General features: G+C 43.7%; 1 protein-coding gene across 1 annotated transcript in view; it reads right to left on the minus strand.

The window, feature by feature from the left end:
* GABRB2 (gamma-aminobutyric acid type A receptor subunit beta2) overlaps window positions 1-14,537 on the minus strand; it is a 752,195-nt gene extending 737,658 nt beyond the window's left edge. Inside the window, exons 1-3 of the mRNA XM_040344725.1 lie at window positions 13,971-14,537; window positions 13,730-13,821; window positions 12,960-13,027 (exon numbers count right to left, since the gene is read on the minus strand). Of these exons, the coding sequence (XP_040200659.1) occupies window positions 12,960-13,027; window positions 13,730-13,821; window positions 13,971-14,047 (237 nt within the window). The 5' untranslated portion in view covers window positions 14,048-14,537. The remainder of the gene's footprint in view (window positions 1-12,959; window positions 13,028-13,729; window positions 13,822-13,970) is intronic.
* Window positions 14,538-24,763: the final 10,226 nt, after the last annotated feature.

The following is a 24,763-nucleotide window of genomic DNA, read 5'->3' on the forward strand; positions in this document are numbered from 1 at the left end:
CAACAGGCAATGTTTTGGTAATTTTCCTTATATAACATACTGTGGCATTGACATTGATTTAAAGCACATGTGCAAGGTAAAGGAAACCCTGAAAACATGGGGGTACTTAAGAATTGAATTTGGGAGCCACTGTTCTAATTGAACCCTATTTGAAGAAATATGCCTAGTCACCACTTCTTGTAGGAGACAGATTGTTGCTATCTATAAAATAGGGATTTAGGTACCTCTACAGCCAACTTAAACACTTCAGCCTCGGAATATTTTACCACCTTACTGACCAGAACGTCGTGTGATGTTGTACCCAAACAAAATAATTTTTTTCCCACAAATATAGCTTTCTTTTGGTGCTATGCGTTTATTTATTTTTGCGCTATAAACAAAAAAAGAGCCACAATTTGTTTCTTCATCAGTTTAGACCAATATATATTCTTCTACATATTTTTGGTAAAGAAAATCACAATAAGCATATATTGATTGGTTATAAAAGTTATAGCATCTACAAACGATGGGAAAGATTTATGGCATTTTTAGTTTATTTCTTTTTTTACAAGTAATGGTGATGATCTGCGATTTTTTGCGGTACTGAGACATTACGATTGACAGATCGGACACTTTTGACACTTTTTTGGGACCATTTACAATTATACAGCGAACAGTGCTATAAAAATGCACTTATTACTGTGTAAATGTCACTGGCAGGGAAGGGGTTAACACTAGGGGGTAATCAGTTAACTGTGTGCTCCCTTAGTGTGTTCTAACTGTGTGGGGATGGGAGTGACTATAAGAGGAGACATATCGTATTTCCTACTTAGTAGGAACAAACAATATGTTTCCTCTTCCCTGACAGCACAGGGATTTGTTTGTTTACACACACAAATCCCCGTGCTGGCGTTCATGCATGCGATCGTGCGTGGCCGGAGGTGATCGCGCCCATTGGGTTCCCCGCTGTGCAGCGGGCACACCCTCTGGTGGCTGAGAAAAATAAGGACGTACCTGTATCAGGTTTTGCCCAGGGGAGCCATTCTGCTGCAGTATATCTGTGTGAGCCGAGTCGAGAACCGGTTAAACACCTCTACATGCTGAAATGGGAGAGGGTCTCCTTTGAAAATATGGCAAATAATATAATCACAAGCCACCAAGAGCTTGAGCGGTATGTAGAGAAAATCAGTACAATTTTCCACTGGTACCAAAGTCTTGCACCACATATATTGGCACTATCTGTTCACTTAACCATACTGTGAAGCCTAGATACACACGATCAGACTTCCATCTGACTTTTCCGTGGATTTTGGTCTGAATGGTGTTGGCTGTGACTTGTTCTGCATACACACGGCAGGACATTTTCAGCCGACTTTCCCCAAATCACGTGTTTTTTTAGCTCTTTACCGCCACCCTTTGGGCAACTTCTGCTATTGTTGTCTGATTGTTAGCATTGGTTCTGAGAATGCGTGTTTGTACTTTGGACTTTAGTCCGATGGATTTGTGTGCACACGATTGGATTATCCTCCATCGGACATTTGTTGCCGAAAAGTTTGAGAGCATTCACAGCGAACATTTGTCCGGTGAAAAACCGAAAACAATTGTGCGATGGAGCATGCACACGTCGGATTTTCCGATAAAACAAGTCCGTCGGACAATTGCTGTCAAAAAGTCCGATCGTGTGTATGGGCCTTAAGAGTTGTGTAGCAGCTAGATGTTTCTGAGATTTCTCAAGCTATCCTATAAACTGGAATCCTTGTGTGATCATGTTCCCCACTACCTAAACACATGCATACCTGATGTTGAAAATCCTATAAAGCACTAACACATTTGGTAGAGTGTGTCATAATAGACAAGGAAGGAACCCTATACTTCAGACTATAAGCCCTGATGATAATTTGTCTGATCCACAAAGAGATGGTAGAGTGAGAGACAGGCATACGTCTATGGGAACCTACAAGAAGGACAAAGAAGGAATATGATTGCCCACCAACCCCAATGAAGCTAAAATGTGAACCTCAGCTAGCAATTCCATCTGACCCTTTCAGCCTATGCTTAAGATCTGCCATGCTTGTGACATCGTCCACAGAGGCATACTCATGACCTCTACAAGCAGTAGAAAAGAAAAGTGAAAGCCTCAGCATCGAGTGCTTGCAAGCAAACACAAATAGCACAATAATAGCCACTATAATGCACCCACAGCCAAGGTAGAAACCAGGAGATGTTGCCAATCCAAAGTTATTGCAAACATGAAGAGGTAGGGCATGCAGCTGCAGTAACCCCAACAAGGTGGCACAAGTCTGCACAGCCGCAGGGGGGTGCTCAAGTGCTTATAAAGAACACCTTTAATTAATCTTGGCACTTCAGGGTCCCCTCTGCGATCACTAGAAAGATGGCACACACTCCAGAATTAAAAAAAATGCATTAGTCCTAGAGCCAAGGTGAGATCTTTATAGCTAGTATGTGTAATTTGGGATGCAGATACATTGGCTACATTGTGCAGTGAAAAATTAAGCATGTGGCCTATTCTCAACCCATTATTGTTAAAATAATTCCAGCCTTGTACTGTGATTATCAACATGCTTATAAAATTATGTTCCAGGCCTCCTTACTTTTGACTGGATTTCACGGACAGTGCAGCAGTGTTGTTACCCCAGCCCATGAAGCTGCGGGAGATAGACTTCTATATAGATAGATATAGATATACTTTTAGGAAAACGAATGCTGCATACACACGATCGGAATTTCCGACAAATGTTTGATGTGAGCTTTTGGTCGGATATTCTGACAGTGTGTAGGCTCCATCCGACGGAATTTCCACCAACAAATGTTTGGGAGCTGGTTCTCAATTTTTCCGACAACAAAAGTTCTTGTCGAAAATTCCGATTGTGTGTATGCAATTCTGACGCACAAAAATCATACGCATGCTTGGAATCAATTCAACGCATGCTCGAAATTATTGAACATTTTCTTGGCTCGTTGTAGTGTTGTACATCACTGCGTTCTTGACGGCCGGAATTTCAGACAACATTTGTGTGACCGTGTGTATGCAACACAAGTTTGAGCCAACATTCCGTCAGAAAAAAATCCACGGTTTTGTTGTTGGAATGTCCGATTGTGTGTATGCGGTATAAGGGAAAACTGTAAATACATACATGAGGTCATGGTATTACTTTAATAGCCATCTTGTTGTGTTCCTCCAACACGTTTTGTGTGCAGAATGTAGCCTGTATAGAGGGACAGACATTTCCACATCCAATTTGTTTCTATAGCTGCACACTTTAAAACTGCTCTACACAGCAGTTAGGGTGCTTATTCTTTCTGCTTTCACTGACCATCTTAGGACGAAGTGTTTAAAAACCCAACCACTGCCTTTTCATACACTTTATTTTAGGGCTGTTACTAATTAAAATGTTTGTGTTCGATTAATCAAATTTTTTTTTGGTCGATTTATAGACTCATTTTGATTAATTTTAAAGCACATACAGACATCTCCCCCACTGTAATATCCACAGATATCTCCCCCACTGTAATCCACAGACATCTCCCCACTGTAATATGGTCCACATCTCCCCCACTGTATAGGAAGATTAGTGCTTGCTTAGTCTTACCAAAGAAGCCGGCCGAACACAAGCAGTTGAGGCCGGGTGATGACATCAGCGTGCCGCTCTAGGCTCACCCAGGCCGCCACCATGTGGACCAAGATGGCTGCCGCTTCGGGAGCTAGGCCGAAGCCGCGGCCTTTCCTATGGCCGCGGCTTATGTGGTGTGCCGATCCGCATATGGTGACCCGTTTGAATCACGGATCATTTACGATTCGTTGCACCACTAGTACCGATAAAAATAATTTTGATCGATCAAAAAAAATTACAAATAATTGAGAAATTATTCTTTAAATTCCACAGCCCTACCTTATTTGTATGGTCTTACTTAGATTTCATGAACACTAGGCAAACATGAATGATATAACCATTTTATAAAAACTCTGCACCTTGCTTGGGTCAATATTATTTTAGTAAAAACTTTTGCTAGAATGCTGCCGGAGTCAGCAAAGAGTTTCAAATCCCCTGTGGTTCATTCCTTTCTTGATGAATTTGGACATAATTGGCCAGAGATGGAAACGAGAATGAAATAAAATGTGGAAAAACTTATCTCAATTTGTACATGTTGAGTGCAAAGCTGAGCTCCGTAATTCTTGAACAGGGGGAGGGACAGTGCAACTTACATGTATGGGACTTGAATGTGGATGAACAGTCAGGCCGCCTACACACGATCGGTCAAAACCGATGAAAACGGGCTGAAGGCCCGTTTCATCGGTCCAAACCGATCGTGTTTGGGCCCCATTGGTCAGTTATCCTTCGGTCAAAAAAAAGAGAACTTGCTTTAAAATGGAACCGATGGACGCCTAACCGATAGGTCAAAACCGATCAATAGTATGCAAAAGCATCGGACGAAAGTCTGCGCATGCTCAGAATCAAGTCGACGCATGCTTGGAAGCATTGAACTTTGTTTTTTTCAGCACGTTGTGTGTTTTACGTTCTGACACGATCGTTTTTTTAACCGATGGTGTGTAGGCACATCAGACCATCAGTCAGCTTCATCGGTTAACCGATGAATGAAACAGTCCTTCAGTCCGTTTTCATCAGTTATGACCGATCGTGTGTATGTGGCCTCAGTCGTTCCTTTACTGCTGGGGTGAGCCTCCAATAGCTGGAGTGCCCTAGCAAAGGAACAGGATGGGGGAAGGGGCGGGGGAGAGGGTTGTCAATGGCCTACAGATATAGCACTTACATAAATTAATATTTTTTAAAAGCTGCATAGTTTTTTGCTACCTACTGGGTCCCAATGACTGCATAAGAAAGGGGAAAAGGGAATGGTTAAATAAGTCTTTAAAGTGGACTTTTCCCCCCTTTCACAAAAAATCACTGCAGCATACAGCTCTGCATGATTATATGAAATCATCTTACATTCATTAGTAAAAATGGCCATCATGAGAAAAATGAAATGCCTGCAATTATCTTTAGGTATCTGCTTGCAGATTGCCATTACTAAACATTTCTAAAGGTGCCTCTTTTGTAATTTTCACGATCAGGAAAAAGTTCATCTTTAACTTGATTTCAGCCTCAGAAATCCCTTCAGACTGGGAGAGGGAGGCCTAGAAGCCAATCGCATGAGTGTCATCCAAATGTTCCAAAAAAGGAACACCTTAATAGGAAAAGAGAGCATAATGAGGGATTTTCTCATCAGTCTGCTGCTGCTATTTCACTTTTGGGTCAGTGTCTTTTGGGTGGAGAGATGAAAATACTATAATCCATAAGTATAACAGAGAAAGTGGTATCTTTCTCCTGGATGTGCTCTGTGAAGGAGCTGTGTAAGGCATCATTCACATGGAGTGTATGAATCTGTACCATCACATGTGGCACAGATTTATATGCCCTGTGTGAATGAGGCCAAAATCTGAGGACTTAAAAATAACTTAGTAATGGCGGTGATCAGCGAATTTTAGCGGGACTGCGACATTGCAACAGACAAATCTGACACCAAGTGACCCTTTTTGGTGACCAGTGACACCAATCCAGTGATCTGTGCTAAAAAATGCACTGTCACTGTATAAATGACACTGGCAGGGAAGAGGTTAACATCATGGGGCAATCAAAGGGTTAAGTGTGCTCCTAGGGAGTGCTTTCTAACTGTGTGGGGAGTGTATGGAACAGAGTGCCGCCGTACGTGCTGAACGTAACCGCGCTTTGCTAGAGCATTTTGAAAAAACGATGGTGTGTAGGCAACACCATTTTTTAAAATTAAGTTTGAAAGACGTTGTTTTTTTTTTCATGAGAAAAAGGGCCTTTTTTTTTCATCACAAAAAATGACCGTGTGTACGGGGCATTAAGGTAAAAAAAAACTTCTTTGTCTAGAATCCCCCCCAGGCACCACCCGCGCCCCCATCTTGATCCAGAAAAGTGCATGAGAGCAGCAGCTCTCCCCGCTCTCTCCTTATCACAGGGCAGATTGAATGCAGTGGGAGCCAGTGGTTCCTGCTGCTGTCAATCAAATCCTATGACGAGGAACACTGTCGGCATCTATGGACGCAGCCAGTGGGGCTTAGGAGCTAGCCCACATGTGTATCCCCTCAACAAGTGGCCTGGAAGGACCTAGGAAAGCCAGTGGGGGATCTGAGAAGAGGAGGATTGAGGCTGCTCAGCAGGTAAGTATAACCTGTTTGTTATTTTTTTTTTAAAACTGAACCTTTATTATCACTTTAGTGCATTCCCTGCATTAAGGTAAAAAAATGCCCCAGTAGTAGTATCACTCCCTCACCCTCCTATATACTTAACCGAGTACTGTCTTGATAAAGCGCTGTGCCCATCTGCAGCAGGGCCGGTTTGTGTTCCTGATGCTGTCAATCAAATCCTGTGAGGAGGGAGCGGGGGAAGCAGGTCCAGGGTTTGTCCATGGGCACACACAGCCCAGCTTGGCAGCAAGCCCACAGGCTTGCGAAGGCGGCACATACAGAAGGGATAAAGTCACTGTGGGATCCCAGAAGAGGAGGCTCAAAGCTGCAGGTAAGCAGGTAAGTATAACACGTTAAATGTTTATTATTTTAATAAATTAAAAAAAACCTTTACACCTGTTTTAATAGACAGGAATACATTGACAGGTAAAACATCTGCCTTAAATGTATTTTATATATATTTACCTGTATACCTGTACTTCAAATTTAATTTTGAAAGTTTCAGTTATGAACTACCAAAAATGAATGAATATAATTTTCTTGTTATACTGTATATCTAGTAGATAATCGTTTCGTATTAGCTGAAGTTAGAACAAGTAATAAAACTTTCTACATGATAAAATCGAATCTATTAGGACTGTCAGGTCTGCTCATCCTTAAAATAGAACTATAGACAACACTTTTATTGTCATTTTGGATAGAGTAAGGGAGGGTTATAACCCCTGTAAGGTTTATTTATGCCATATTTGTCCCATTGGGGAGATTTACCTTCACTTCCTGTCCCATAGCCAAAACAGGAAGTGAGAGGAAACCCCTGAAACTTAAGAGAACCTCTTGGGGACTGGAACTAGTGTCTCAATTGGAAGATTTCTTCTCTATTAATTTCACTTTCAATGATAAAAGAAATCAGGACAGATAGAGAGGGTGAATTTCCCTAACAGGGGCACAGATAGTAAATTGACAGGTGTTTGAATCCCTTTCCACTTTGTCCAAAACTAAAAAAAAAAAAAAAAATATTAGCCTTCAGTTATACTTTAAAGCCTAAATTTACCTACAAAAAAAACTCCAAAATAAGCCATGGGACAATACTTACCTTCACTGTCATTTGTCTCTTCTGCTGCTCTCTTCTAATTCAATAGAAATATTCTTTATCCAATGCCCCATTCCCCACCCCCACCACCTTAATCTTCCAGGGCAGCAGGGGGGTAATAGAACTGAGAAGCTGTCTCAGGCTCCCGCCCCCCTCGATGCCTGCTCTTTCTGCCCAACTATTCCATTTACAGAAGCAGGTCCAACTTCTATTAATAAAACATGATATATAAATGATATAAATGGAGGGGGCGGACCGATCAATCATCCACCTGTCCTCCACTCATAGATTCTGTTTTGATCATACAAGCTGTAGTACCAGCTTCTATGAATAAAAGAGTTGGGCAGAAAAGGCAGCACAGTCTGGCCCTCTTGATGAAAGTCTATCACAGCTCCCCAGCTCTTATAACCCCCACCACACTGTAAGATTGCAGCATCAGGGGTGGGGGCATCAGGGGGACATAAAGACAGAAGCACAAGGGACATATGACAATGAAGATAAGCAATGCCCGTTGTGCTTATTTTGCATTTTGTCCCCTTTACCTTAGGGTAGAAAGTGTATATAACACATCTTTCTGTGTGTTGTAGAAGCTGAGATCTCATGGTTGCCATCACCCCAACCAAACAATTCCATCCCCCCACTGATTTCTAAACCACACTGTATCATGATTGACATCACTTGTCTCTGTATCCATGCACTTTTCCAAGACCAGCAGCATTGCAAGAAATGCATGGGGAGGAGGCATGTTAGATACACTCTTCACAACACAGGAGCATGCATATCAGAATTCAACCCACGTACTGTCGATCTTGCATCTAGCCTGCTCACAGTTGTACCCGAAAGGGGTGACAGGCCTAACCTCCTCTGGACGTCAACCCTTAGAGAGAGTATGTAGCCCACATAGGTACGCTATCTATATCTCCCTGTAAGATGTATTCCTTTATACTGCTGTATATACCTTGAAATGATCTAATTGTACTAGCTTTGTATAATATGATAATACTTTAATAAAAAACTATTGTTTGGAAAAAAAAAAAGAATTCAACCCGTGCTGCCCACACATGCCCTGTCTGTATACAATGCAGGGAAGAGGCTGACGTGTCAGGGGGTGTCAGGTTTGGGGAACTCATCTCATAAGGATGTACGTTGTTTTGAATGAGATCAGTACGTGACACAGGAATGCCTGAAGAGTATGCCCACTACACAAGCAATAGTGTCGAGTGTGCTCACTACACAGTGGCAGGTGCAAAAAAATTAAATAACGTGTGTTGATGGGAAGGAGCAGAAAAGCAAAAAGGGAATAAAGAAAGAAGGGTTTTTATTGAAAAAACTGACTGCGGTCCTAACAAAAAAAAAATGGGCACTGATAGGCTGCACTGATGGGCACTGATGAGGCGGCACTGATGGGCACTAATGAGGTGGCACTGAAGGACACTGATTAGGTGGCACTGATGTGGAGGCACTAATATCCTGCACTGATGGGCACTGATAGGTGGCACTGATGAGCACTGATAAGTGGTACTGATGGGCACTGACAGGCAGCACTGATGGGCGAAACTAAAAGGCAGCATTGATTGGTGTCACTGATGGGCACAGACTGGCATCACTTTCTAGGCACTGCACTGTAATCAAGGCACTGATGATCAGTGCCCTGATTACCTGTACAGTCTACCCTGCAAGGAGATACCACTGATCGTCTCTCGAGGAGTGCCTACAAACGCCAATTTTGTGTTTACATGTGATCAGCTGTGATTGGACACAGCCAATAACATGGGTAAAGAGCTGCATCATCTGCTGTTTACTGGGATCGGGGTCACGCCATGTCCCAGGGACTTGGCGCGTTCCCGTGCCAGAGCGCCCGCTGGGACAATGTCATATAACATTGTCCCAGAATGGGAGGAGATCCTGTTATTTTACTATACGGCGGGTGGGAGGTAGTTAAAGGCTAACATCACCTTTAGCGAAATGTTACATGTTATCCACTAACAGAGATCTGTAAAAAGGTGAACCATCTAAAAGACTTAATTACCTGTGGTGTTGTCTCCAGTGAAAGACAGAATCACTTTTAAGGCACTCTGCCTAACACACAAGTGTATTCATGGAAACGCTCCCCAATATCTATGTGAAAAAATAAAAACCCATAACCCAAATCGCATTCTGCGATCAACAAATCAAAACCTACTGGAAATACCCAAGGCAAGATACAAATCCAAAGGAGATCGGAGATTTGCTGTCCAAGGACCTCGACTGTGGAATGCACTACCAACAACCACCATCCGACTGGAGTCGGACCACTTGGCCTTCAGGAGAATGATTAAAACTCATCTCTTCTGAGGTAAAGGGTTTCCTTACAGAAGGAATGGAAACAGCGCCCAGAGGCGATTCAGTTCGCAAGTGTTGCGCTTTATACATTTTTCACTCACTCACTCCATGTTAGTGTGCTTGGGACTTTTTTAATGTGAGCTTTTATTCGTTGGAAGGTCACCATATGTTGATTTTTTGGGAATGGGGGCAGTATCTGGGGGCCATTATTAATGTTAAAGGGGGCACTCAGATTCTAAATAGCCCCCCACCCATAGATCTCTACAACCACCAGGGCAGGGTTTTGGTGAAGAGGCCCTTGTCCTTGTCTACATGGACATAAAGTGCTTTGCCCCCTGACAAGGTACCTCCCTATGTCAAGAGCATGTGGCTTGGTATGGTTCAGGAGGGGGACCAAGCTCTTCCACCCATTCCGTGGCCAACCTGGCTACATGCTCAGATAAGGGTCTGGTGTGGATTTTGGGGGGATCCACAATGTTATTTATTTATTTTTTACATTGTCCCTTTGTTTGCATGCAGCTGTCATCTGGAATCCCTGGCTGACAACTGAATGTGCCTGGCTGGCATGAGTCGCTGGTCGTTAGGACACCAGTGGGTATAGGCTGCCTTGAGCTGGAAGCTCTCACATTTAGTAGCAGTAATTTTATCGCTACTAAATATCAGTGTCTGCTGCAATTAGGGGTTCAAACAGGGGTCCTAAACAGTGAAAGAATCTGATCATTGTACACAGTTTAGAGACCTCATATTATTTTCCCTTCTGGTCGCATGTTCTTAGCCTATAGTGTAAGGCTATTTTCTCTATTGGTCAAATGTTTTTTAACTTCTATGGGCCTTCTCTTTTCTTCATATAAAATGATGGGGAATGGTGCATTCACCCTGAGGAAGGCAATAGAAACTGACATTTCACACATATTACAAACATTATGGGTGTTATTTGTGACTTTTGTGTGAATGCTCAAACATTCAAAAAACATTTTAGTTAATTTTTTATATTTTTTTATACATAGACCCCTGAGTGTCCTCTACTGTACTTTTAGTTTCCTTTGGAAGCTTGTAATTGGTTCAAAGATAACACGCCTGCCTCTAATGAATTCTTCTTTAGCAAGGATAATGAAGTTTTTTTTAACACTTGTATAAATCAACCATGGCAATAAATAACAGCAAACACTTTTCTCAGGGGTCAGCTATTATTCTTTTAAATCCTATACAACTATAAAAGAATAAATGTAATACGGTCTGAAAAATAAATATTCCACTGACGTAAAGCACTAAATGTTTTAAAAAGGCGAGCCTTAATAAATATAGTGGGGAAAAAAAGCAGAAGTTATTTTATGATGGAGTATTTTTCATGTTTTCCCTTTCTTCAGCTGCATAGCCATTTTGTAGCTGCTCTGTAAATAACAGTATTTCACTCTAAATGCTACAAATTGCTGATTTTTAGCACGATGGAGACTCACATGCTTTTGATATGTCAACACGTTATGCTTGCCAATACTCCCGATTTTCCTTGATGCTTACCAAATTTGCATAGTATCTTAGAGAGAGGCAGAGTTAGCATTGTAATGGAATCCTAGGGAATGCAATGACTAACTGATGACATCAGAGCTTCAAATGGCATGTGGAAATATCCAGGAATTCAGAAATAGTTAGTCTGCATTAAAGCGCATAGAATTCTAAGCTGTCCCAGTCATCTGCAGGTTAACAACCAATGCAAGCTGAATGTACAATGTTGTGCCCTTTGAGTTGAACAGAAAGTAAGAAGCCAACAAAGCAAGCATTTCTTCCTATAATTTCTAACATTGTCTTCAGCACACCATCTAGGTACCACTGTTATAACAAACCACTTAGTACTCAACACATGTGCATTCATTATATTCAAAAGCTTTTAAATGTAGTACTTGTTAGTAAGCATCATCACTACCATTAAGTCTCCTATGTAGGTGTATGTGCACCACAGTAATTCTTGTTTAATAAGCAGTGAAAAGAGCAATGATGATGTGCATAGCGCAGTAACCATAGCAACCAATTGGATTTCAGTTTACTGTTTCAGATCTTTATAAAACTGGTTGCTCTAGGCAACTGCATTTGTCCCTTAACTTGTTCAATCAGCCCAATTGAGTTTATCAGGATATACACATCGGAATGAAAAAGACCCGTGAAAAATAATGCGGCTCATCATTCTGCTGAGAATATTCATTTAACACTTAGAGAGTGATTGATTGCTTAACCCTTGCTAAGCCGAAGCAGGCTATCATCCTGACATTCAAATATTCAGCATACATATCAATGTTTTAGGCTGTGTTATAAGCACAAGCTTGATTAGCATTTCCCTGCAATCACTTCCTGACATCCTTTGAACTTGGAGAAAAAAAAAATGAAATGTACCATATACTGTTCAAGGGAATGTTATTCTACCTTCCCAGCAGTTAGGAAGTTACATTACAAAGATTTAGAAACACATTAAAATAATTTATCTCTGCTGCCCAATGTGATTCCTGATTCAAATGCCAAAATGGCCATCACGTGCTTCTTATGCAAGTTTTTACTCAGTAAACGATTGCATAATTTACAATGTCATACAGTTGAAGTTGCAATTGAATAGTAGTACAGATGAGCTGATATATGGACATTCTGTGTCATGTAAAAATATGGCCTTGGGGCAGACACTGTATGTATTATGTCCGTAAACTCAACAAATCATTGTACTTCAGTGTTGCTAAACAAACAAACAAAGCTATTGCTAACTGAAGCAAACTTCTCCAACCTTGCTCTTTTTTTTTCTTTCTCTCCAGTACCCATGTTTAACTCAAATGGAGAAGGAAAGCTAATTTGTCTATGATCTGCAGTGCAACATATATGTCAGCAGGGGATGCTATTGCATGAAGCAAACAAGTCAAATGCTGCTTCTTGAATTTAGCGATCAAAAGCTACTATACGTAGAAAGTGACTGTACTACACAAGACTGTCAATAGGTCGTCACGACTTGTCAGTGATGAGACCTGGACACTAAGACAGCGATATCACTGAATTCTATTTCATTTGACATTTATTTATTTATTTATTTATTTATTTATTTATTTATTTATCTATTAAAATACCAATGTTGGATAAAATTCAAGGCACCATATTATTTTAACATTTAAAAATCTGTGTAAAAATGATCATTAATCAAATCCATTCTTAGCGTAAGGTCAATTCCCAAACAGGTGACACAACTGCGATCATAGCATGTGACCATTACTGTATATGTTGGACTAAAAATACAGGCAGCTTTAATAACAACTGTTACCAATTTCATTTTTTTTTTTTTTTTACAGAAATAAAAATATGACTTACCATATTGACTTCTGATACCATGTCTATACTAGCAATATCTATGTTCATTCCCACCGCCACAGGAGGACCTGCAAGCCAACAGGAAGGTCCACATTGAGATATCTAAGAACTTAACTCTTTTCTGACTGCCTGATCTACTGGTTTGATATAACTAACCTATGGAGCAAGATCTACAATGGAGCAAAATCTAAAGAAGAACATACTATACATTTACATTTAGTTTAAGGCAATAATTATTTAAAGAGAAGAAACTATCATTTAATAATGGCATATACACCTGTGCGGTTTAGGGTAACCATTTCTAGCATACGCTTCTAAAATAACATTTAAAAAAAAAATGCATGCTTTGCTAACACTGTACTGGGTTAAATAACAGCTGCCCTGCAACTCTTAAAAGTAATAAGACATAGACATATAGGTTGTGATTCTTTCTACACACACATGCTGTAGTAGTCAATCCATACATGTCTGAGTAGCCCCAACATGCTCAGCCACATGAGTTAACATGCTAAGAAGCTAAGAGCAGGCAGGCAGGTGGATAGTGATAGGAAGAAGAAGACATGATCACATCTGATAGATAATAGACATTTTATAGAAGGTGGACTATTTTAATTGTGAGATATGCTTGTGACTGCTAGATGAGTTTGAAGTTGTCATCAGTCCTAGGTAAAAAAAATAAAAAATGAGCAGTATGGTACACACACACACAAGACCATGCACCTCCAAATGCATCATCTAGCCAATAATGAATCTTCATTCATGTCATTTACCTCCAAAATCTGGCCTTAAACGGATGTCATAGCCTTTCAAGAGTCTATCAACCGTCTCTTTAACCAGTGACATATTGCTGGGATCATTGGCACTAAAAGACAGCAAAGACAAAACAATAGAGAGATCTTTGTCAGTTCCCCATCCCAGCTCCCTGGACCATTTTTTGGTCTATTTAAAGTCAAAACAAAACACCCCCCTCCACCACCACCACCTCCTTCATTCCAATCTGCAATCACTTACCTCTGTGCACAGACCATTGCAATGATAACCTGGAGTGACCAGATCCCAGCGTAACCTCTTTTCCTGAATCTCAACATCCCTTTGGCTTTTTTTTTTTCCTTTTTTTTTCTGGATATGATTTAGGGGCTTTCAGTGAAGAGCAGAAGACATCCAACTTATTGTGACCAGTGCAGTAATTCTGAAGTGCCGCGCATGCGCATAGCTCAGTACAACATCAAAACGGAGCAGTGCTCGCTTGCTACAGACATAGGAGCAAACAATGGAAGGGGACATGGGGGACGAGTCCCCCCCTCCCGACAACTTTTAGGCAGCCCAACACCTTGGGCTCAATGACCCCGGCCGCTGGCCTTGGCTTGGCACAGTATTGGACGTGTTCCTCCGCTGTGCTGGGTCTGCTCGGTGCGGGCGGCAGCTACTTGTCTCTGTACTGATGCTGCTGACACTGAGGCTGATGTGGGAGTGGAGGAGGGGGGAAGGGGGGGTGAGGAAACCGACACGAGCTTTCAGCACCGCATCCGTGGACAGCGCCGTGCCGGAGAGAGAGCCTGAGCCTGAGCCAGAGAGAGGCGGCTGTCTGCAGAACGAGGGAGGGAAGGGTTAACCGTCCGTCGTCATCACATGGGAAGGACTGAGAGTTCGGACAAGTACAGAAACAGCCAAAGTGCACAACATTAGTTCCATCTCTATATCAGGGGCCACACATTCATAGCATTTCTATTATCATCATTACAACACTGGGGCCCTGGCTCCAAATCCCAGCCAGGACAATACCTGCATGGAGTTTGCATCTTCTCCCTGGACTCACCTACACTTCCTACCACATTCCAATGATGGACTGTCCCTGGTATGTGAACTAGGGGCCTTAGATTGTAAGCTCCTTCAGGACAGAGACGGATATGACTTTACAATATGTAACATTATATAACTATCTGTAATAAATAAAATAGTTTTACTTTGTGTGATGTTTATTTATTTTTTGTTACATATTATCATTACATTCTAATTAGCACATCTGCCTTGTAACACTGGGACCAAATCCCAGCCAGAACACTACCTGCATGGAGTTTGCATGCTCTCCCTGGGCTAACCTACACTTCTTACCACATTCCAATGATGAACTGTCCCTGGTATGTGAACTACTGGGGTCCTTTGATTGTAAGTTCCTTGAGGACAGAGACTGATGAGACTACAATATTGTAAAGCACTGCATATAACAGCGTTTTATAAATATCTGTAAATAGTTTTACGTTGTGTGATTTTTATTTATTTTTTGTTACATATTATCATTACATTCTAATTAGCACATCTGCCTTGCAGCACTGGGGCCCTGGATCCAAATCCCAGCCAGAACACTACCTGCATGGAGTTTGCATGTTCTTCCTGGGCTCTCCCACACTTCCTACCACATCCCAAAGACAGCTGCTTGATTAAAGGGGTTGTAAAGCTTTGTGTTTTTTCACCATGATGCATCCTATACATTAAAGTGGAGTTCCACCCAAAAGTGGAAATTCCGCTTAATCCACTCCTCGCCCCCTTACTTGCCACATTTAGCATGTAATTTTTTTTTGGGGGGGGGGGAGTGGGGGCTTCAGGAGGAGTGGGACTTCCTGTCCCACTTCCTCTTTCCACCGAGGGGCTGCTAAGGCGAATAGTCTAATCGCCTTTTGGTAGCCCCTCCCTGTAGGCGATCGCCTGGGACACGTGACAGGTCCCAGGCGATCGGATGGCGCAGCGCCGCTCGCGCATGCAAAGTGGGTGCCCGGCTGTGAAGCCGAAAGCTGTCACGGCCCGGTGCCCACACTTAGAATGAAGACGCCGGCCTGAGAGGGGGGGAGAGGAGCGGAGCCCTGGCCGGCGCGTCGCTGGAACGTGGAGCAGGTGAGTGTATGTTTATTAAAAGCCAGCAGCTACACTTTTTGTAGCTGCTGACTTTTAATAAACATTAAAAATGACTGGAACACTCCTTTAAGGTGAAAAAACACCTTGCACTCTCGCACACCTTGCTGGAGGCGGGGCCAAGTGATACACTTGACGGCTATGGCCGCCACTGTATCACATGGGAGCGCGCCCACAAGCTAACCCCCTTGGGAGAGCGCTTCCCAGAAGGGGGTTAGCTCTTGCGGGGAGGAGCCGAGACAGCCGCCGAAGGACCCCAGAACACGAGGATCATGGCCACTCTGTGCAAAACGAGCTGCACAGTTGAGGTAAGTATGGTATGTTTGTTATTTAATTATTATTTATGTTTTTAACCCTTACAAACCCTTTAAGGCTACTTTCCCACTGAAAGCATCGGATGTTAATGGTAAAGTGGCACTTGTGTTAGCAGCGCTTTACTGCTGTATAAGTGGCGCATTTGCGACACGTTTTTCGGGCGCTAGCGGGGATCTTTTAAACTAAAAAAGGGGGTTAAAAACTCCTGTGTTGCAATCATTGCAATGGGCAGGTGGCGTTATGGGAGCACTGTATACAGCACTTCCAAATCGCACCAAAGATTCTGCTTTCAGGACTTTTACGAACGTCCCGCAAACAGGTGCTATTTATAGTGCTAAAATGCCTGAAAACTGCCTCAGTGTGGATGTATGTGAACTAGGGGCCTTAGATTGTAAGCTCCTTGATGACAGAGACAGATGAGACTGTACAATATGTAAAGCACTGCATATAACAGCGTTTTATATATATATATATATAATATCTGTAATAAATAAAATAGATTTAAGTTGCGTAAATATTTGGTGTTACATATTATCATTACATTCTAATTAGCACATCTGCCTTGCAGCACTGGGGACCTGGATCCAAATACCAGCCAAGACACTACCTGCAAGGTTCTCCCTGAGCTCACATACACTTCCTACCACATTCCAGAGACAGCTCCTTGGTGGCTGCTTTCACACTGAAAGCGTCAGCCGTTAGTGGTAAAGTGTCGCTTGTTTTAGCTTTACTGCGATATAAGAGGTGCTTTTGCAATGCTTTTTGGCCGCTAGCGGGGCGCTTTTAAGCCATAAATAGGGGTTAAAAACTCCCATGTTGCAATCATTGCAATGGGTAGGTGGCGTTTTGGGAGCGCCCCAAAGATGCTGCCTGCAGGCTTCTTGAGGACGGAGATGGATGAGACTGTACAATATGTAAAGCACTGCATATGACATTGATATGTAAATATCTGTAATAAATAAAATAGTTTTTCGTTGTGTGCACTTTTTTTTTTACATATTATCATTATATTCTAATTAGCACATCTGCCTTGCAGCACTGGGGCTCTGGATCCAAATCCCAGCCAGGACACTACCTGCATGGAGTTTGCATGTTCTTCCTGGGCTCACCCACACTTCCTACCACATTGCAATGACAGCTGCTTGATTACCTGTCCCTGGTATGTGGATGTATGTGAACTAGGAGCTTTAGATTGTAAGCTCCTTGAGGACAGAGATTGATATGACTTTACAATATGTAAAGCACTGCATATGATAACGTTATATAAATACCTGCAATATATAAAATAGTATTTTGCTGTGTGCATTTTTGAATGCATTATCATTAGGCTCTAATTAGCACATCTGCCTTGCAGCACTGGGGCCCTGGATCCAAATCCCAGTCAGGAAACTACCTACATGGAGTTTGCATGTTCTCCCTGGGCTCACCTACACTTCCTACCACATTCCAGAGACAGCTGCTTGATTAAGGCTGCTTACACACTGAAAGTGTCTGCCGTTAGCGGTAAAGTGCTCCTTATTATAGAGGTGTATTACTGCTGTATAAGAGGCTCTTTTGTGCCACTTTTCAGCCACTAGCAGGGCGATTTTACGGAGGTATCCTTGGCTCTACTGGGCACTATGTCAAAGCGGGGATCAGCATCCCGCTGCACTCCGGACCAAGCTGGCCAAGCTTGCAGTGGGCCACCTTGTGCTGCAAAGGAGACGTACAAGGCTGCAGCTATGAAGCTTCACTGCAAAATGGCACCTAGAGACTCCCCTCAGTCTGCACTCACCCCCCCTGGCCCAGATGATGACCGCAACGAGGCTGATGACACCATACCGCTTGAGGACCCTGCTACACCTTGTCTTCCATGGGAAAGTGTGAGTACCCTAGTATGCGTGTCAGACAAACCTTCAGCCCATGCCCCTGACCAGGATAGTCCAGAGCCCACTCTCAGAGACATTATTGTTGCAGTGCTCTCATGCAACACCTCTAGGGATGAGCCAAACACCCCCCAGTTCGGTTCGCAGCAGAACATGCGAACAGGCAAAAATTTGTTTGAACATGCAAACACTGTTAAGTCTATGGGACACGAACATGAAAAAGTAAAAGTGCTAATTTTACAGGTTAAAATGTAAGTTATTGTCATAAAAGGTGCTTGGGGACCTGGGTTCTGTACCAATGCAAAAAAAAACAGTTTTTTTTCGGTAGCAGTGATTTTAATAATGCTTAAAGTGAAACAATAAAGTGAAATATTAATTTAAATTTCGTACCTGGGGGGTGTCTATAGTATGCCTGTAAATATGCACATGTTTCCCGTGTTTATAACAGTCCCTGCACAAAATGGCATTTCTAAAGGAAAAAAAATAATCTTAAACTATGCGCGGCTATAATGAATTGTTGGGTCCCGGCAATACAGATAAAAGTCATTGAAAAAAACGGCGTGTCCATTACCATGCCCTTTGGGTCTGGTATGAATATTAAGTAGAACCCCGAACCAAAATAGAAAAAATGTGTGGGGGTCCCCCAAATTCCATTACCAGGCCCTTCAGGTCTAGTATGGATATTAAGGGAAACCCTGCAACAAATTAAAAAAAGATGGTGTAGGGGTCCCCCTCAAAATCCATACCAGACCCTTCAGGTCTGGTATGGATTTTAAGGGGAACCCCGCGCTAAAATAAAAAAAATGGCATGGGGTTCCCCCCAAAAATCCATACCAGACCCTTATCTGAGCACGCAACCTGGTAGGTCGCAGGAAAAGAGAGGGGGACGAGAGAGTGCCCTCCCTCCTGAACCGTACCGGGCCACATGCCCTCAACATGGGGAGGATGTTGAGGGAATGTGACCTGGTACGGTCCAGGAGGGGGCGCGCTCTCTTGTTCCCCCCTCTTTTCCTGTGGCCTGCCAGGTTGCATGCTCGGATAAGGGTCTGGTATGGATTTTTTTGGGGGGGAAAATGGTGTAGGGGTCCCCCTCAAAATCCATACCAGACCCTTCAGGTCTAGTATGGATTTTAAGGGGAACCCTGCGCCAAAATTAAAAAAAAATAGCGTGGGGTTCCCCTGAGGGGTCTGGTATGGATTTTGAGGGGGACGCCTACACCATTTTTTTTATTTGGCGCAGGGTTCCTCTTAATATCTATACCAGACCTGAAACGCATTTTTTATTTTATTTTTTTGGTTCGGAGTTCCCCTTAATATTCATACCAGACCCAAAGGGCCTGGTAATGGACTGGGTGGGACCCATGTCGTTTTTTTCAATGACTTTTAGCTGTATTGCCGGCACCCGACAATTCATTATAGCCGCGAGTAGTTTTAAATTATTTTTTTCCATTAGAAATATCATTTTGTGCAGGGACTTTTCTAAGCACGGGAAACATGTGCTACTTTACTGGCATACTATAGACACCCCCCAGGTATGACATTTTAAGGAATATTTCACTTTTATTGTTTCACTTTAAGTATTATTACAATCACGGCAAAAAAATGCCTTTTTAAATCTTTTTTTTGCATTGATACATGTCCCCTGGGGCAGGACCCAGGCCCCCAAACACTTTTTATGACGATAACTTGCATATTAACCTTTAAAATTAGCACTTTTGATTTCTCCCATAGACTTTTAAAGGGTGTTCCGCAGCTTTTGAATTTGCTGCGAATATTCCAAATTGTTTGCTATTCGGCGAACGGGCAAACAGCCAATGTTCGAGTCAAACTCATGTTCGACCCGAACATAAAGCTCATCCCTAAACACCTCTATAGCATCCCTAACCTTAGAAACTAAAAGAGTTAAAACTGAACTATCTTTTGTTAGACAAGACATGCAAAAATTGCGGGCAGACTGAGCACATTGGAGGATTAATGGGCCCCTATACAAGGGGAGGTGCACTACAATACAATGGCGGTAGACAAGCATGCTGCCTGCATAGATGACATGGAAAATAGGATGAGGAGAAATAATGTCAGAGCGATCGACATTCCTGAAAAGACCGAAGGAAGGAACCCCGTACAATTTATTGTACAGTGGCTTCTCCAGATATATGGGAAAGAAGCCTTTTCTCCCATGTTTTGCGTCGAAAGAGTCCATAGAGTACACATGAGACCATTACCACTGGGCAACCCGCCTCGCACGTTCTTGTTCAATCTACTCAACTACAAAGATAGAAACTTTATACTCTCAAAAGCCAGGAATCTGGGAGACGCCCTAAAAATGGCTAACTCCAAAATTTCTCTGCGGAAGTGCAGAAGCAGAGAGCACAATTCAATGATGTAAAGAAACGATTGAGGGGCCTCAATGTACAATACTCTATGCTATACCCCTCCCAAATCTGTGTGGTGGCCAGAGACCAGGTCCACTTCTTTGACAGACTACATTGGTGTCGCAATGGCTTGACAGAGAGGAACGCTTCATCCAAGAGGAGGCAGCAAATCGCAGACTGGCTGTATGATGCACATAATCTCACGGTATGCAGAACACAATCCTTGACACCGTATATCCTTCCCTACTGCTACTACATTCTTGGCAAGGCGGATGCCCTAAAAGATGACAGAAAATTATGCTATCAACCCCATTTTGCATGGTGCGCCATTTAGGCTCACGAACCGCATCAACAACAGGCCAAGGGTCTTGTCTCCCCACACTCAGGACGCCTTGACAGTCCCATGGGGATGAAGATTTTTCTTAAAAGTTTTTTTGTAAAAGCCCTGTTGGCCTGTTTGGTGCTTATCCTCACGGACCAGGACCCCATACAGAACTCCAGATTGATGATCCTTCTGCTTATTGCTGATCCCGCAACAAAAACTGAACTTCAACGCGCTTGAGGAAATGTTTTTCTTTTCCCTATTTGCATACAATGCTATTGTCGGACATTTTATAATAATATGACATGGCCAGATCTCATGTAGTGCTTAGTTGGAATGTGCAGGGACTGAGTAGCAGAGTGAAAAGGCTGGCTGTGGCACACATGGCTAAGCCAGGGGCGGCTCCAGGTGGGTGCTTGGGTGTGCTGAAGCTCCCCCAAAAAATCTTCAAGCACCCTCATAGCACCCCCAAAATTTCCACAGAGGTATTACAGTACAGTTACAGGATAAAAAAAAAAATATTTGGTAACTGCTGTGAATCCTGTCTGCAAGAGGCTAGGGACTCCTTTTTAAAGTGGAGCGATACAGCCGAATAAGCTGCTAATGATCAGTTAGACCCAGCAGGGGTTGCGTGGTGAGCCTGCATCAGTGGCGGATTGCTCCGGTTGCTGGTGGTGACACGTGCTATCTCCTGCATTTGCTGGCAAAATATGAATTTGGATGGAAGCAGCCGAGAGAGCCCAGCCCTGTGCAGTGCCACAGGAACCTGGAGGAAGCAGGTATTCTAAAGAGGAGGAGAGCAGCTGTTTCCTTATTTGGTGGGAGGAGGAGGGAGGGAGTAGAACGGAGCAGAACTAGTGCATTGCAGTCTGCAGGGCTGACTGAGCCTGCCAGTGTCAGAGGACAAGAGGGGTGTGTGTCACATAGTGTGGTCCGAGGAGGAAGGCTTAGGAGGAGTGAGGCTGATCACTGCTGCAGGCATCGTTCTGTTTTTTTTTTAAATAACCTGTAAGAAAAAGGCATAATGAGCTAGTATGCACAGCATACTAGCTCATTATGTGTCACTTACCTGAGATCGAAGCCCCCATAGTCCGCCTCAGTCCCGTTCACCGCCGCCGCCATGTCCCCTTGTCGCTAGTTCCTATTTTCACCGCTCCGGTGCTGTGATTGGCCGGAGCGGCAATGATGTCACTCCCGCGCTGCGCGCGGGACTGGCAGGTCCCCGCGCATGTGCAAAAACACAGCATTAACCTCGTTAATGCCATTCACAAAAATGTGCGCCTGCACCATTGTCTACAGTGTGCATGTGCCGTAGACAGCGGTGCCCGTTTTTGTGAAAACATCTCCTTAATCTAGGCTTACCTGTAGGTGCAAGTGTTAACAGTGGGTTTACAACCACTTTAATGTAGCTGCTGAGCCTGGAAGTGAGGGGGGTTTTCCAGTCCTCTAATCTATAGCAGCATGCTGCATTACACAGGCACTGAGTAAGGGGCATGCCGGATCTGGGCTGAGCAGTGGACACTCTGAGGGAAATCCTCTGATAGCAGCCCTCTTATTGGGTGCCCAAATGATGATCAGATGCACCATTGGACTCTATGTGTATGGGGTCACCATTGTGCTGTGGGCACTGTGTATGGGGGTCACCTGTCCTGCTGTGGGAACTGTGTAATGGGTCACCGGTGTGCTGTGGGCACTGTGTATGAGGTCACATGTCCTTCTGTGGGCACTGTGTATGGGGTCACCCATCCTGCTGTGGGCACCGCGTAATGAGGCACCATGCAATGGGTCACCGTTGTGCTGTGGGCACTGTGTATGGGGTCACCATTGTGCTGTGGGCACTGTGTATGGGGTCACTCGTCCTGCTGTGGGCACTGTGTAATGGGTCACCGTTGTACTGTGGGCACTGTGTATGGGGTCACCATTGTACTGTGGGCACTGTGTATGGGGTCACTGTTGTGCTGTGGGCACTGTATATGGGGTCACCCATCCGGCTGTGGGCACTGTGTATGGGGTCACCTGTCTTGCTGTGGGCACTGTGTATAGGGTCACCCGTCCTGCAGTGGGCACCGTGTAATAGGTCACCGTTGTGCTGTGGGCACTGTGTAATGGGTCACTGTTGTGCTGTGGACACTGTGTATGGGGGTCACCGTTGTGCTGTGGCTTCTGTGTATGGGGTCACCATTGTGCTGTGGGCACCGTGTAATGGGTCACTGTTGTGCTGTGAGCACTGTGTAATGGGTCACCGTTGTGCTGTGGGCACTGTGTATGGGGCCACTCTGCTGCTCTGGGCACTCTCTCTAAGGGGGAACTCTCCTGCTCTGAGCACTCCAAGGGGCCACTGTTCTGCACTGTTCTGCTCTGGCACTTTAAAGAGGGAACTCTCCTGCTGTGGGCACTGTATATGGGGTAACTCTCCTGCTGTGGGCACTGTATATGGGGGCACTGTCCTGCTGTGGGCACTGTATATGGGGTCACTGTCCTGCTGTGGGCACTGTATATGGGGTCACTCTCCTGCTGTGGGCACTGTATATGCAGTGTTTCTCAACTCCAGTCCTCAAGGCACTCAAACAGGTCATGTTTTCAGGATTTCCCTTGAGGACTGGAGTTGAGAAACACTGCTCTATGGGGTCACTCTCCTGCTGTGGGCACTCTAACAGGAGCACTCTCTTGCTCTGGGTCCTCTAAAGGGAGCACTCTCTTGCTCTTGGCCCTCTCTCTATGGGATCACTCTCCATCTCTTTGCACTCTAAGGGGTCACTCCTAATCTGGGCATTCTAAGGGTCACTCCTGCTCTGCACTGTATGCTGTGTACTGCTCACTGACCTCCACTGTATGCTGCTCACTGTTATGCTGTGCTGGGTGTTCTGGCTGGCCTTAAAATGTACTAGGGATTATCATTGCTTTACCCTATACATACTGGGGTTTATCATCGCTGGTTCCATTAGGGCTTGTTTTACTCCAACAATCAATTCTGTGTGCTTGAAGGCCCTATTTTGTCTATACAATGGGAGAGACCATGAAAAAACACCCACGTTTGGCCACACCCACTTTTAACCACGCCCACAGGAGAGCAACACGTGCCGCATTAGCACCACCACTTATACTTTCAGCACCCACACAGCACCCCCAAAAAAAATGTCTGGAGCCGCCCCTGGGCTAAGCGCTTACGGTCCTCCATACTTTGCTTACAAGAAACGCATATGCATACAGACCAATCCATACAATTCTCAGCTCGTATGTTCTGCCGGCAGTTTCACTCTGCATATTCCTCGTTTTCTCCGGGAGTAAGTATACTGATCCCCAGGGGATCCCCTTTACATGTGCACTCTCATTGATAGATGACAAGGAGAGGTATATGTTTCTCAGGTGCAACCTGGAGGGCTTAGAATGTATATTAGCAAATGTATATATACCACCTCCCTTTTCTGCAGAGGTTATAAACATTTTGGCAAGCTTTCTGGCCCATCACCCTAATGTTCTGGCTCTTATTGTGGGCGACTTTAATAATTATTTAAACTTCCAGCTAGATACATTTTTGATGGCCCTCCCTGATAGATTTAAGATGAGTGGCCCGACACCATTTGCCCATCTACTGATGGAGATGGGACTGCATGATGTCTGGTGTCTAAAAAAACAAAACAAACTAAGACATATTCCTGCCACTCTGCATCACTCAGGGGCCTCTCCATGATTGACCTTGGTCTTTGTTACGAGGAGATGCTATCATACATTGCTGATACTCAGTCAGTTTTGCCAACCTACCAGATTGAAATTTACTGGCACGACACCCGAAATTTACTGGCGCAGCCAAGTTTTTACTGGCATTTTACAAAAGTTACAAAATTACATTTGTAGGTGCAAATTTCAGTATTTAGGCTACAAACAAGTACGCTAGGCAAATAGCAATGTGATTTAAGGTAGATATTAAGGTAAAAAAACATATTTTTGTTATTTTCGATAAAATAAGGGAAAATTATTTTGTTATATCACCCCCTGCCTCCGTCCCCCTCTGCCACCAACACC

Source organism: Rana temporaria, chromosome 3 (assembly GCF_905171775.1).
Source record: "Rana temporaria chromosome 3, aRanTem1.1, whole genome shotgun sequence".
Classification (NCBI taxonomy): Eukaryota; Metazoa; Chordata; class Amphibia; order Anura; family Ranidae; genus Rana; species Rana temporaria.